This window comes from Daphnia pulicaria, chromosome 8 (assembly GCF_021234035.1).
Source record: "Daphnia pulicaria isolate SC F1-1A chromosome 8, SC_F0-13Bv2, whole genome shotgun sequence".
NCBI lineage: Eukaryota > Metazoa > Arthropoda > Branchiopoda > Diplostraca > Daphniidae > Daphnia > Daphnia pulicaria.
In genome coordinates, this window is record NC_060920.1 from 9,416,848 (window position 1) to 9,430,113 (window position 13,266).

The 13,266-nt window shown below is 43.8% G+C and overlaps 2 protein-coding genes across 2 annotated transcripts; one reads left to right on the forward strand and one right to left on the reverse strand.

Moving 5' to 3' along the window:
* Positions 1-2,164: 2,164 nt before the first annotated feature.
* LOC124311146 (actin-histidine N-methyltransferase-like) lies at positions 2,165-12,775 on the reverse strand. The gene is made up of 10 exons (XM_046775475.1): positions 12,554-12,775; positions 12,163-12,474; positions 11,904-12,095; positions 11,760-11,824; positions 11,632-11,690; positions 3,425-3,563; positions 3,066-3,309; positions 2,857-2,967; positions 2,638-2,777; positions 2,165-2,452 (listed from the first exon to the last, which is right to left on the reverse strand). The coding sequence occupies exons 1-10, from the start codon at positions 12,651-12,653 to the stop codon at positions 2,327-2,329; spliced, it is 1,488 nt and encodes a 495-aa protein (XP_046631431.1). The 5' UTR covers positions 12,654-12,775; the 3' UTR covers positions 2,165-2,326.
* LOC124310894 lies at positions 5,991-11,617 on the forward strand. Its single transcript, XM_046775030.1, has 4 exons — positions 5,991-6,409; positions 7,235-7,591; positions 7,929-7,984; positions 8,717-11,617. Exons 2-4 carry the CDS (start codon positions 7,373-7,375, stop codon positions 11,367-11,369), a joined length of 2,928 nt encoding a protein of 975 aa, XP_046630986.1. The 5' UTR covers positions 5,991-6,409; positions 7,235-7,372; the 3' UTR covers positions 11,370-11,617.
* Positions 12,776-13,266: the final 491 nt, after the last annotated feature.

Genomic DNA, 13,266 nt, shown 5'->3' on the forward strand with positions numbered 1-13,266 from the left:
TCGTCTGCTAAACGAAACGGCGTTCGTAAGAGCAGCTGCTTTGTTGACGTCACAGTTTCCCAACCGGGGAAAACGAACGTCGGGTTGCTAGCGGGGACTAACACAGCAATCACTCCTCATCACGCTTTTTTAGATTGGAGGGGAATGCATGGATATAATGATTAGAGCGACAGCTGTTTTTTTCCTGTCTTCGCCTTACATTTCATCGTGATGTAACCCACATAGAACTCCTCGCTTTTTCATTGCAGCTATTGCGGCGCGTTCAAGCGCATGTCACGACAGATGATCCAATGAATCAAAGACGAAGACGTCCACTTAATACTCGACGACAACCAAAGAGAGAAGGCAACTGAGCATATTAAAAAAAAACGAAATGAATGAACATACCTCATTGCAGGCTCTTTCGTCGACGGCTCTGGTTTGGACGAGTGTATTATCCAGGTCGAAGAAAATGGCATCAATCCCTTGCAGGTGGTCGTGATGATGGTGACCGTCTCCAGTTCGATAAAAGGAACTCGCTTCAGAAGCTGCTGTTTCCATCACGCTATGCACGGACGCTTGCAAATCACAGTCTGAGATTGTCTACAGTCAAGCTGCCAATACTTGTGTACAAGTTCGTGCGTTCCCCCCACCCCCCCTAGTCGCGGGATCCTCTGACGTCACGTATTACGTGATAGGCTAACTAAAACAAAGGGCTCCCTGCTTATAAACAACAACAGAGAGAGATAACTTCCGAAACGAAGGAAGTGAAAGCGAATAGTAAATTAATTATTTCAACACAAAGTTGAATTGTTTAATCTGACCCAAATGCTGAAGGTTAGCCAGTGATTTTCTAGCGAGCGCTAACTCTTAACGATGCCTGCCGGTCCGGATCACCTATCTCTTTGAGCGCAACGACTCCACTTCCGAAAATTGAAAGGATGTCTCGACCAAGAAACCGGAGAAGAAGAAAAAAAAGTGGGCGGATCGAAATAAAAAAGTGGGCAGACAATCGAAATCATTTCTACCCCCCCTCAAGCCCGAAAGCAATAACCACTTTCACTTGACCTGCCAGAAAGAGGGCAGCTTATAGCTTTAACCATAAACGTTTATCTTCTCGTGTATCAAACTGCTAATTAACTCGAACCAACTGACCTCGAATCGACTTACATATAGTTAAGATAAAAGCTGAGATTAGAGGTCTATTCCATATTCCACAGCTCTTTGAAGCTCAAAAACTCTTTGGTTCCCAGCGCGACATCCCAAGGCCAGTGCCATGCTGGAAATAGAATCAGCCCAGCAAAAGGAAGGATAAGTAAACTGGGGCATCAAACCAAGACGGAAGGATGAATCCGCGTAATCATCTGGGTAGTTGTGTAGCTTATCATCACTGACGACACTTATCGTGCGTCAAGCGTTCAGACCAAACTGCGTCACACGACATCATAATCAGCCATCAACAACAACAAGTTAAGCAAACACACACGATAATCGCGATGGGCGGAGGAAACTTAACCCGGATGTGTTTCAGTATTGGAGGGCGGCCGTGCCGTCACGTAAACCACGATAGTGTCGAAAAACAAATCGTTAGTAGCTACAACCACGATTTCCAGGAGATGTAAAAGTCAGTTCTGCCATACCAATGAGCGTCTTAGAGACGTTTGCAAGGATCGAATTGAAGAAAAATATTTCCTTATTGCTTTATCCCAAGTTGATTTTTTCTTTAAATGAATTTCTAGCACTTTTGAGAAATGATGTTTAAATTTCACCGTCAAGCGTGTGACGGCAAATTTGTTTCCCTCCAGTCAGATAAACGCGGAACGGCTAGCACTACATTTTTACGTCTCTGAATCAGTTTTGTGTCGGTGTTAAAAATTAAAATTCCCATCATCACGTCGCGCCATTGAAAATTTCCAGCAGTAAGCGCTTTCCTCTCCCGGAAGGCTTCAAATTAAAAAGTGATACACATTAGAGAGAGGCTTCTCGAGTTAAGGCGATAAAAAGCGTAAAAGGACATCGTCATTTTCCTAGAAAAGCGGCTGTGTAAAATATATAGTGCCCCCCGTTCATAATCGAAAACGCGAAAGTTGGATTGGATACCCAAATCTGAAGGAATTAAACGGCAGCTCAACAAAATGAAAATTGCTAATTTTTCCTGGCCATAAAAAAAAAGTCAACTTATTACTTGGAAGGCAAAAAAAGCAATGTTGTTCTTTTATTATGATTAAGGCGGATGAAATTGACACAAAAAACTGTTAACGGGATCACAAAGCAGCTGGTAGTTCATGGACTTGCATTTCTTTTCTCTCTTGAAAGGATAGATAGACGTAGTAGGTGGTAAAATAGCTCACTTTTTGATTCTTTGAGCAGCACATTCGATGGCCGAGAGCAGAATTCGTTTCTCCGCCAGACGGAGGAGGACACACATCCGACGATGCGAGCTCAAATCCTCTTCCAGCATCTTCAAATCCGCCTGTAGCCAAACCAGAAACCCAAATCAAATCCGCTCTGGATTCATTTTTTCTTCACAGAAACAATATGCGGCACACACACAAGTTGTGTGAGCCAATTTGCGCATCATACTTTTTTCGTATACATATCACACGGCCATTACGACTAGTGATATAATACCAGTACATGTGTGCATTAGGTACGTACCTCTTTTGTGGTTGGATAGAGCTGGAGGAGAAGTTGGCAACGGGCTTTCAGGAAAGACCACGACTTGTCATCCACTTCTGTTTCGATGCCACATTCCTCGTGCATCAAGTTGGACGCGTTGTCAGACTGGAGCCACCGATCTGCAACCGCAAAACATTATTCTTCATTAGAATATCGGGTACATAATTATTCATTGGGAAATGGGGGAGCCGAGCTTACCGAGTGAATCTTTCGTCATGCAAAACAGCCGTAAGAACGCCAGGAGTTTCCCGTCGACAGGTTGCGGCCCAGCTTTTAATTGGAACGCTATCGGACCCGAAATCTTCTCGTCTTACATATTCACGAGATGAAATAAATGATGGTTATAAAGCATCGGTGATGGGCCATATCTAACATGCACGCGGCGTTATAAATGTGTTGTGGATTACCCGACAGAATGCGGAGTTTACACAAAAGAGTTGCCCTCTGGCCGGCTAGTGGGTCGCTCTTGCTGAGTCCCACTTTGAGGGTTAACGCGTCATGCGCATTATTGATGTCGACAAAGCCGTTATGAATGAATTGCTCGGCGCAAGTTCTAGTTCCATAAAAGATGAAGACCTGCTCTCCAGGCCCGAAATCCCGGCCAGCTTGACACACCGTTCGCCGACTTTCCAGTTGGAAATCCGTCGAAAACTATAAATGACAAGGTATCAAGTATACAAAACACAATAGGTTATTGAAGAGAAAGGCTACCGAGAATTCGGATGGCTATTTAAACGTTGCGTGTTCACTTCTTTACGTGTTATACCTGTCCATCCTGGTGGTTGCAAAAGTCCCACAATGGAATCAAAGCGTTGACAGGTGGCAGCTGGTCCTTATCATTTCCTGAGATTTCTTCCTGTGAGGGGATCAAGTTCTGTCTGGTCATCACCGTCGAAACGGCCCATCTGTTGAATGAAAAGAAGAGAACAAAGAAATGAAAAAAAAAACCATATGCATTGTAGTAAAAATGTCCAATAAAAAAAGGAGAAGCCAGACGGAAACCAAATCATATCACCATAAATTGTGCCTTTAAACGAGGAATGGAAACTATCGGATTTTCTCTTTGGATTGTGCCAGAACGACGAAAGTTACCGACATCCCTTCAATTATACGACGGGAAGAAACAAGAGAAAATGGCAGCAGTTTTCTTTTTCTTCCGAGTCGACTTGAGGCTCTGGTAAAAGCGCAAACCTTAAAATAACCATTTGTTTCATCGTTTTCTTTTGGTTTCAAATTTCATCGTTTCACTCATCTGCAATCGGATATGTTCTCAGGCCTTATTGTATTCCTTGTTTGTTTTCTTCTTCTCTCTTTTTGTTTTCTTCTTTTCTTTTTCTGTGCGCACATTTTTTGCCTTTTCCTGGTATTGCACACTTAAAGAGGCAGAAGAAAAGAATCGCGTCCGGAATTAGAGCAACCATAGACCAGCAGCCACCATGGGTGGCCAATCGACGACAGCCGGCTCCAAGACACAGATATTAGGAGGACGATTTTTCCCGCGGCCGGTTTCATTCTCATTTTTTTTTTTTCTTTCTTTTTTCTTTTCTTCATTTACGGCAGCTGTTTTTTTTGTCTTACATTTACTAAAAATAAAAAAAGGCAAATACGAAAATAATCATGAAAAAATTGTTCCATGTCGCAGGTGATTCAAGGCGCTAACGAGCGGCAATCAGTTAGACGTCGTCCGTGTGTAAAATGAGACATTTCCAAGTCGAGCGAAAGGGAGCGACCAGAGGACGACGACAGGCAATACAATCTAGATCTTCGGGATAGGTTTTGTCCCGTTGCTCTTCTTTTTGTGATTTCGACATTCGTATACCGTTGCGGATTGCACGGCAGTTTATAAATGTCAAGGCAATAAGAAAAATACGTCAAGTATATAATACGAATTCTTGAAGAAAATAAAAAATATAAATAAAATTCAATGTCATAACAAGCGAGTGTCATTTCTATTCCATTTGTAAATCTATTTCTTTTCCTCTTGGTCGTCGTCGTCTTCTTAATTCCTTCAATTCAACCTCATTCTCAAGCCCCGCAAATCGGGAGCGTCATGTGGGCTGCACGCCAAGTGGCTCCCTGTTGTGGCTGATAGGAAATAAAATTTTTTTTTTTAAATCTTTCTTATTTTTTTTTTTCCTCTCTCCCTTTTTTTTTTTTTTAGAAAAATAATTCCTCTCATGGATCGTTTATTTTTACGCAGGACTGGAGGCTTCTCCGCTTTTTTTCTTCGTGTTTTTGTTGTCGCTGTTAAAGAACAAAAAAGCCAAAAAACGAAAGAGCTTTCTAAATGAAATTTTCTTATCTCCTTAAAGCGTTGTTCCGCGTGATATGCGAGACCTGTCCGCTGAGAGCGGCATGTCAGTTGCCGAGATCACGAAGGCCGTCAGCCGTGTGTATGAGCAAATACTACTGCGCTCTATCTAGGTCTTTCGATGGATGTTAGGCAACCACGCGAGGACCAAATGACCGCCGCTGCCCGGCCCCACTGACAGCTGGCGATTTCACCAATTTGCTCCCCCCTCTCACTTGCTCTTCAATTGTTCTGTACCCTAAAGTGCCTTCTTGGTCACTCTTTGACAAAGAAAAGAACGAATTCAAACGACAAGAAGAAACACACTGACTTGATTTACATGCTTAATGCGCAATTAGACTTGGCCAAACTCGTTGGAAAAGCGCAATTATGTTTATAAGAAACTTTCGCCTCGATCTAATTTAATCGCTTCTGATTTTTCCTTAACTTTAGGCGCCTGTTGGGAGAAACATTCTCCCATTACAAACGACTCTCTTCCTCGAACAAGATCAAAATCTCTCGCTCAAAGGGATAACAACCTTTTTCTAGTTTCTAACTTCTCTCCGATGCACATCAATTAATGGAAAGCTAAACAAACGGAAAAAACCCCGCACGCAAAAAAATTGATCGAAATCTCAGCCAAAAAAATCGGAGCCATTTAAAAAATGCAAATCTCATTAGGCTACAATGGATTGCGAGTGAAAATAAAGAGAAAAAGAAACCCCCTCGATTTGTTATTATTACACGCGTCCCAATCGGCTCTATGTATGTACGTGTGTGTGTGTGTGTGTGTTCGAATGCCGTTCACAGGTGAGTGGTCAAGTAGTGTAGATGACGAAAAAAGATGGTGGGAGGATCCGATCTATCTCGCCGACTTATTCTCAGTCTCAACTGCCTACCCTGTCTGCCTAGAGCCTACCGCTGGCTGCCACTACTACCCTACAGCCAAAAGACTGGAGCAGCATGGGCAGTCGAGTGTTGAACTCGATGAAATTGCATCCCATCTGTTGCTCGCGTATGTGTGTGTGTGTGTGTAACTGTGTATGGAGGGACGCATGGGAGCAGGGGCGGCGTTTGGTGTGTGTGTGAGCACCATGAGGAAGGCATAAGTGGGACAGCAGTCCAGTCCACGGGCAGAAGAATCGTCCAGACACAGGGCAGGTGGTAACACCAATGGAGACCAGTCGTTGACGGAATTCGTCCGGAGTAACATCTTCCCCCGTTTGCTAAGCGCGCGCGCGGATGGTATCCAACATCCATTTTTGAACAACAACAACAACAACAACAGTATACCATCAAATCGACAATTTGTTTCTTTTTGATCCACTATTACTTCGGTTAGTCTTTTACGTGCGTCTGTGTCCCCAAAGTGAATTGTGTAATAGTGTCTTGTGTGTTGTAGTGCACCTGTGCTTTTCAACAAAACACTGACATTGACGCATCATGCGGGCCGCACCGTCTGTAAGTCACATTTCTTTTTCTTTCTATCCCAATTTGAATGTTCAAAATTCCAAGTTGAAAAATTCCCGTGAAAAAAAAAATATTTTTAAACAGTCAGTTGACCGTGATGACCGTGTAAAAATCCCGAATTAAACGACGGCCTACTAATTGAGTGGGGGGGGGGGCATACACGATTAAATGGAATAGTGGTGACCAAGCCGCCAAGGCCGTGAGATTACATGTTTTCCTTCGGGTGTGGATGAAACCCGGAAACCTAGAACAGCAGCTGACTCGGCGGCCGCTGCAGCCCAGAAGCCATCCATTCTTTTCAATGGCGTGTATACTACCCGATACCAGAGAGCGCGCCATAAAAAGGGAACGAGAGAAAAAGAGAGAAAAAATATATAGAATATAATAAAAAAGAAGAAGAAGAATCTAACGCTTCTTTGTGTGTTGGGAGGGATTCGGTAGATGTAACACTAGGCCAACAGAAGGCGGCTGGTGTTACAACCAATCTCAATTCAAATGGCTACCCTTTTTTTTCTATTCAAAGAATCTTTGGTCGCAAAACCGCTAACAAGATGATAATAGCATTTTAATTCCTCCAAAAATGAGTCTATCCGATTCGTGACCGAATGGATGAAAAGAAACACTTCCAGAAAGAGCTTTTTTTTTTTAAAGATGATTTTGGGAATGTTTGATTTTCACCTTGTCATGTTGATTCAGAGCTGATAAGGCCTTGAGTACTTTACACTATAAATGTGCAATTACAGAGAAGAATGTACTACGTTAGCCACAAGTTTTTATGATTGACGTTGTGTGTGTGTTTGTTGGTTTGTTCCCTAGATGAAGGCGCAGTCTAACTAGGTTAGCCCAACGACCGGAGGCAATCGCCCGTGAAAACTACTCGACAGACAAAAACAAAAAGAAAAGAAACAATATTATTTAAAAACAAAACAAAAACACAAAAACAACCCTCGCAACATGGGAATTAGGCCGATTGTCGGCTCCGGCCAGACTGCGATGGGCAGAGCGGCCGCAGCTATGAGATACGTCATCTTCTGGACAGTGATGATGGGGGTAACAGGAGGCCAAGAGCTCCTAACGACTAGGAACCACGACAACCTCAATGCGGCTGAAATCCGATTCGACTCTAGAGCCCTACACTGGATGGATTTTTCCAAGCCGGAACCCAGCCAACAGGTAAGAATATTTATTCCTTCAACGAGGACATGATATTTATACAAGTAACGGTAAACAAATTCTTCTCATCGCTAAACACCATTGGAGAAATCATTCTTATTTTACAAGTTTGGAGAGAAAATAGTTTCATAAATTCTCATGTAAAACATTTCTATGACTTCTCATGGTGAATTTCTCTCTAAAGGATGATTAAAAAGAAACACCTACAGTGCATTAGAAGTGAAATCGACTCAAACGATGTGACTTTTTTTGTTGTCCGCGTGCGACAATTTCCTAATCATTCTTTGTACATTGTGTTGTCGTTTTGTTGTTGCTGTTGCACTCTCTCCGGCAATAGAAACATCAACAATGGCTTCAGCCCCCGATGCCCGTGAACAGCTACAACGCACGAAGGTAAGACTGACGTTTTTTGATTTATTGATTAAGCTGTAAAAGAAACATGGCTCAGTTCTACTGCTTTCGGCTAAATTGTGGCCCACAATATCGCCAATAAGCCTACTACAAGTTTTTTTTTTTTTTTTGGGAGAAGAAACCCCCCGTTTCTAAAAAGGATGGTGCAACGTTAAAAGCCAATAGGACGGTAGTAAATCTGTGATCGGTCGACGTGAACGATCTGACCGAATATGTAACAAGTGACTAAAGAGGGGAAAACGTCCGAATTATAATGGGCAGCGACAGAGAATTTCCCACGATCTGACACGGACTACTGAGCTCCAGTTGAGCTCATTTTTTTTCTTTACATAACAAGAGGTTGAACGAAAAAGTCAACATCGCTATGCAAAGCCGGAGCAGGTCCCCCCCCCCCCCCCCATGAATCAAGACAGCTCGGACCTCATCATTATTCCGACTTTGGTTCCAAATGGGGCGGGAATTTGCAACAAAATCAAAGGGACTAGACCCATTCTGTGGAATGTAGATGCATGGGTACAATTGAGAGCAATGAGCTTTACTGGTCGCGGGAATGGGGGAGATTGCATTACACCCACCTGTTACATCTCTCCGCAATTACCACCTGAGAGACAGACACGGCACTTGCCAATGAAATTGAAACCATGTCAGAAAAGTATCAATCAACGGACTTGTAACATGATTTTCGTAACTTTATTTTTTTTATTTTTTTTTAAGGACGGCGGAACAGCAGTGGAACGCTCCAGCACCGAATCCTTCCGGACAGAACCCTTATGGACAGAATCGGCCAGGATATTATGATTACCAACACCAACAAAATCAGCAGCAACCACCTAATCACTCGGAGCGAAATGCGGGATACCAGCAGTCCTATCGCCCACTGCCGCCGAGCGACGGAGCGATTCAGCAGTGGCCGCAACAGCCTCAACACCATCAAGCGATTCCGCCGCCCAGAGATGGGCCCAGTGGCTCAATCTCCAGTCAAGAGTGGCACCGAGAAGTGGCTCAGCCGCCCAGAGAAAATACCTATCACCCCGCGGCTTTGTCGTCATCAACCGAGACGAGCGACATCCTTTCCGATGGCCGATCCGACGAGATTCTCGAGGAAGAATTTTACGATAGTTCTGAATTATTCGACGAGGAAGAAGTAGAACTCGAATCAACGCCGTCCCAACATTCGACAGTGGCCAAACCTAAATCAAATGACGACATTTCAGTGCCCGAGAGGGAGGACGAAGATGAAACGATGGAAATTCTGAGCGCTTTCACATCAGGTTTATCGAATTTGCCCCATCGCATCGAAGAAAGCGGCACAGGAGATAAAGATAAAGAGCAGGTGAACGTTAAAGCACCCGCAGCATCCATTCAGAACACGCCAACGTGGAAGCAGCTCTATCCGCAGCTACTGGCTCCAGCGACTCCGCCAGGTAAGCGGGTCATCGTAGCCGAGGAGCATCCGTCGTTCAAGCCCAAAGCGATCGACAATCATCGGGTTAGTTACGGGTTGACGGCTGCCTCGGTTTACGCAAGAATCCAGCCTTCCCTACGGCATAGAAATGGAACAGGAGGACTGCGGCAACGCGTCGTCCCTCGACCTTATAAGCGGCGACCAATTTCAGTCAAGAGCACCACCACTGTGCCGCTGGAAAAGAACACTGAACCAGAACAGCATGTGCATGACGTTGATGACGTGGAGGAGGAGGAGGACGAAGACTTGGATTTGATTACAGAAGAGACGGAAACAGAAAATGAGCCGCCATTAGAGGAAATGACGGACGAGGAAATCGAACCAGAGGCAATAAAACCAAACGAAAAAGAGTCGGAAATTAAGATACAAAACGAGAAGGACCAGCTGACTTCACGGGAAGATGTCAATATAAATGCCGACACTAATCAATCAGAAGACATTGAAGAGGAAGAGGTGGAGGAAAAAACGCACCCGGCCAACCAGATCAAAGAACCAGCATCCACGATCGAAAACGAAACACTGAAACCCAAAACTGTGTCTCCTTCGGCGACCAATGGACCTCCTGACATCAAATCGCTTTTGCGCAGCGCTGGACCTTTGAGTTTGAGTGAAATCCTCCAGCAAAAGGGTATGAGTTTGGCCGATTTGTTAAAAGGTGGTACCCAAATAGCTCCCGTTATTGGCGGAATCACTACAACTTCTTCTCCTGACGCCCCTGCAAAAAATCAGGTGAAAGTAGAGCACACTACTGCGTCTACTGCGACCCCGATTGTTCCCAATACTTCGACCACCACTACAAAACCGATGACTAATACGCAAATCCGTCCAGGCACGCTGCCTTCGGTTAAACCCATTAGTTTGCGAGAATTGCTAGCAGCTAAAAATGTCACTTTGCAAGAGATCATCCATCCCAATCTGGCCCTTTCTAGCACCGAGAAACCCTCCAGCGTTGGCGGAGGACCAACGCTGAAACCGGGAGTCAAAATGCCTATTCCTTTTTCAGCTGGAAGGGGTAAAGGACTGGTCGGCCTTGTGGCTTCGACGACACCTCCTTCCGAGGGGCTTCCAACAGAATTCAGTTCAAAAAGCACCACTTCACAGCCGAGCAAAGCGACGAATTCAAAATCGGTGAGTGAATTGAAGCCGATGATTTTTGGAGGAGGGCGACCGGTAGAAGAGGATGCTGACGATACAACAGCTTCAACAACAACAACAACGGTAAGGACGACATCACGACAGATGGTGATCCAGTCCAAGAGACCTTACATGGCCGGAGCAAATGTAGGAGAGTACGGGTCTCATTTGGGCAGATCGTTCGAAGAAGATGACGAAGATGAAGATAATAACGGCACACGTTCAGGTTCTTCCAACAATATGATTGGAAGCTACGGGATGCAACGACCCATAGCCACGTCACGACTGACACCCCCTCCACCTCGTAAAAATCGACCAGTGCTCAATTTCAATTACAATACTCTATTGGAAGAAGAGGAAGAAGACGACACGCAAACGACAACAACCCCTTCACCAATTCTAACCCATTTCAACGAGGAGGAACTCATCGAAAACGATCCGTATTTCGACCTTCCGGTAAGCGTTCGCAACGCCATCATCGTCAGTTCAACAATTGGAGGCTTCTGTTTGGTCGTCTTTCTCGTCATTTTGCTCGTCTTCTGGATACGACAGAAAACACGCATTAGACTCCGCCACCCAGCCGCTTTACTGGGTTTGGGAGGAATGACAGATATGACCGCTTCCAACGGAAGCGACAGCAGCGGAATAACGACGCCAACTTCCCATGCGGCTAGTAAAAGCGGCTACGCCAAACTGCCGCGACGTAGCAGTTCCCTATGGGGGACCCTTCGCCGATCGGTAAGACAGATGGAAGTCCATTACTCATAGACTTTAGTTTTTTGTTTTAAACAAATTAAAAAGGAAAAAAAGGAAAAAAAAAAAGGAAAAAAAAAGTTTCTCTTCTATGAAACGAAGAGACAACTAGTATTATTTATCCACCAAATTTGTGAGGTGCTAGCTGGGTTCTAGAACTGCTCACCGGTGCGTGTGCCTTTGTGAATGTGAATATCCTGTAGTGCCTTGCTCATTGTTTGTCCCATTTTTTTTTAAATACACGAAACCCTTATGTGTTGGAATTTTGGAAACTTACCTGTAGTCATTGTAAGTGAAGTTTGCACGAAGATTAGACAAGGCGGGGTCCACGTTTTTCTTCAAACACACACGTCAATAGAGTGTAAATTTCAAATTTTCTCTTTAAAAATTATATAGTTCGAATACCTGGAGCAGAGAGTAGAAATAAGAATACTGGCGAGCAATGTTGCGGCACATCCTGAGGGCATCATCTGAAAGAGAAAATCGTGATTCAATCTCTCTTTTCCAAACAAACATGTGTGAAAATGCTCAAAAATCACTATAATTTACCAAAAGCAGGAGATCCTTTCAACTCGGTGATCTCGTCTGGAGTGAAGTACATGACCGTGTCATAAGAACTAGGTAAAGCGTCAAGATACGGTTTCCAAAACGATTTTGGGTCGTACAGCTCATTTAATACGTGAAAGGCGAGAGCAACATTTGGCATTTGGCTAAGTATAGGATCATTGTTGATAAAGTGCCCTGAAATGTAGGTCGTTTTAAATGAGTAACATTACTTAATGAGGGCTTCAACTTGTCGACAGATTACCTATAGTGGAACTGTTGGCAGTTTCATTGGACAGCATCAGTTTTTGAGGAATAGAGAACAACAATTCACCAGTGCTAACTTGTTTTGTGGCTCTTACGCAGCAGCCATAGAGTGGAAGTTCAACTAATTCCACTGGACCCATCTTTACATCATGATTAGTCATCCACTCCAAGAAAGGTGGCAAGGCGTCGCTTCTCTTGACTGTCGGTCTCTCCAAGCTTTTCTCCATTTCAGATATTTTCTCCAGAAGAGTCCAGGATTCTGAGTAGATTTCCAAATCTTTTGACTGTGATGTTACTGAGTAAGAACATTCTATAAAAAAGAAGAATTGGTGTTTATAAGAATTTGATGACAGCTAATAAGCAGTTTGATGTAAAAAGTTGGGACTTACTCTGCAATAGTTCATCGACTAATTTCTTCAACTCTTCTCTTTTCCCTCGGGTCAATCCTTTACGAATAAGGTTAGGGTCACCATTAGATTTTTTCCCCATGATTATCAACTGGCCAAAAGCACTTTTGTTTGATAGAATTAAAAAGGAAGTTATGCCCGACTGTTGTCTGGACTTCTTCTCCACTAATTTTCCAAATTCGTCTGCTTTCTATTCTGAATCTCCTCGAGCCAGGCTGCCAGCTAAAAATAAAAAACATATTCGTGTCCGTGTTTAGTTAGTTGAATACGTACGCACTGGTGAAAGGAATTTTTGTCATAAAAACATCTCCCATATGAGAAACTATTACCATTTCCCACGCCCCATAATTCGCCCTACTGAGAAAATTGAATAGATCCCAGAAAAATATGAAGGATGACACCATGAACCATGACAAGGACAAGTGGCTACTATACCTAGTAGTCTGTAATAATAAGATTGCGCTTTCTCTCGTTCGGTATGATTACAGCAGTGTAACCGCTCCGATTTCTACATGCATCTGCTTCATGCCCAATCCATAGTGCCCTATAATTGTCGAGCGCACCAAGAGCTTTCAAGGACTAACAACTCTCAAAAAGAGACCGTGAATGCCCTCATTATGGTCAATCTTGCATATGGAGGGCTCAAATCACGAGCCTGTGAGAGCGTGAAGTTACGTGCCAACGAAAAAGTCTCG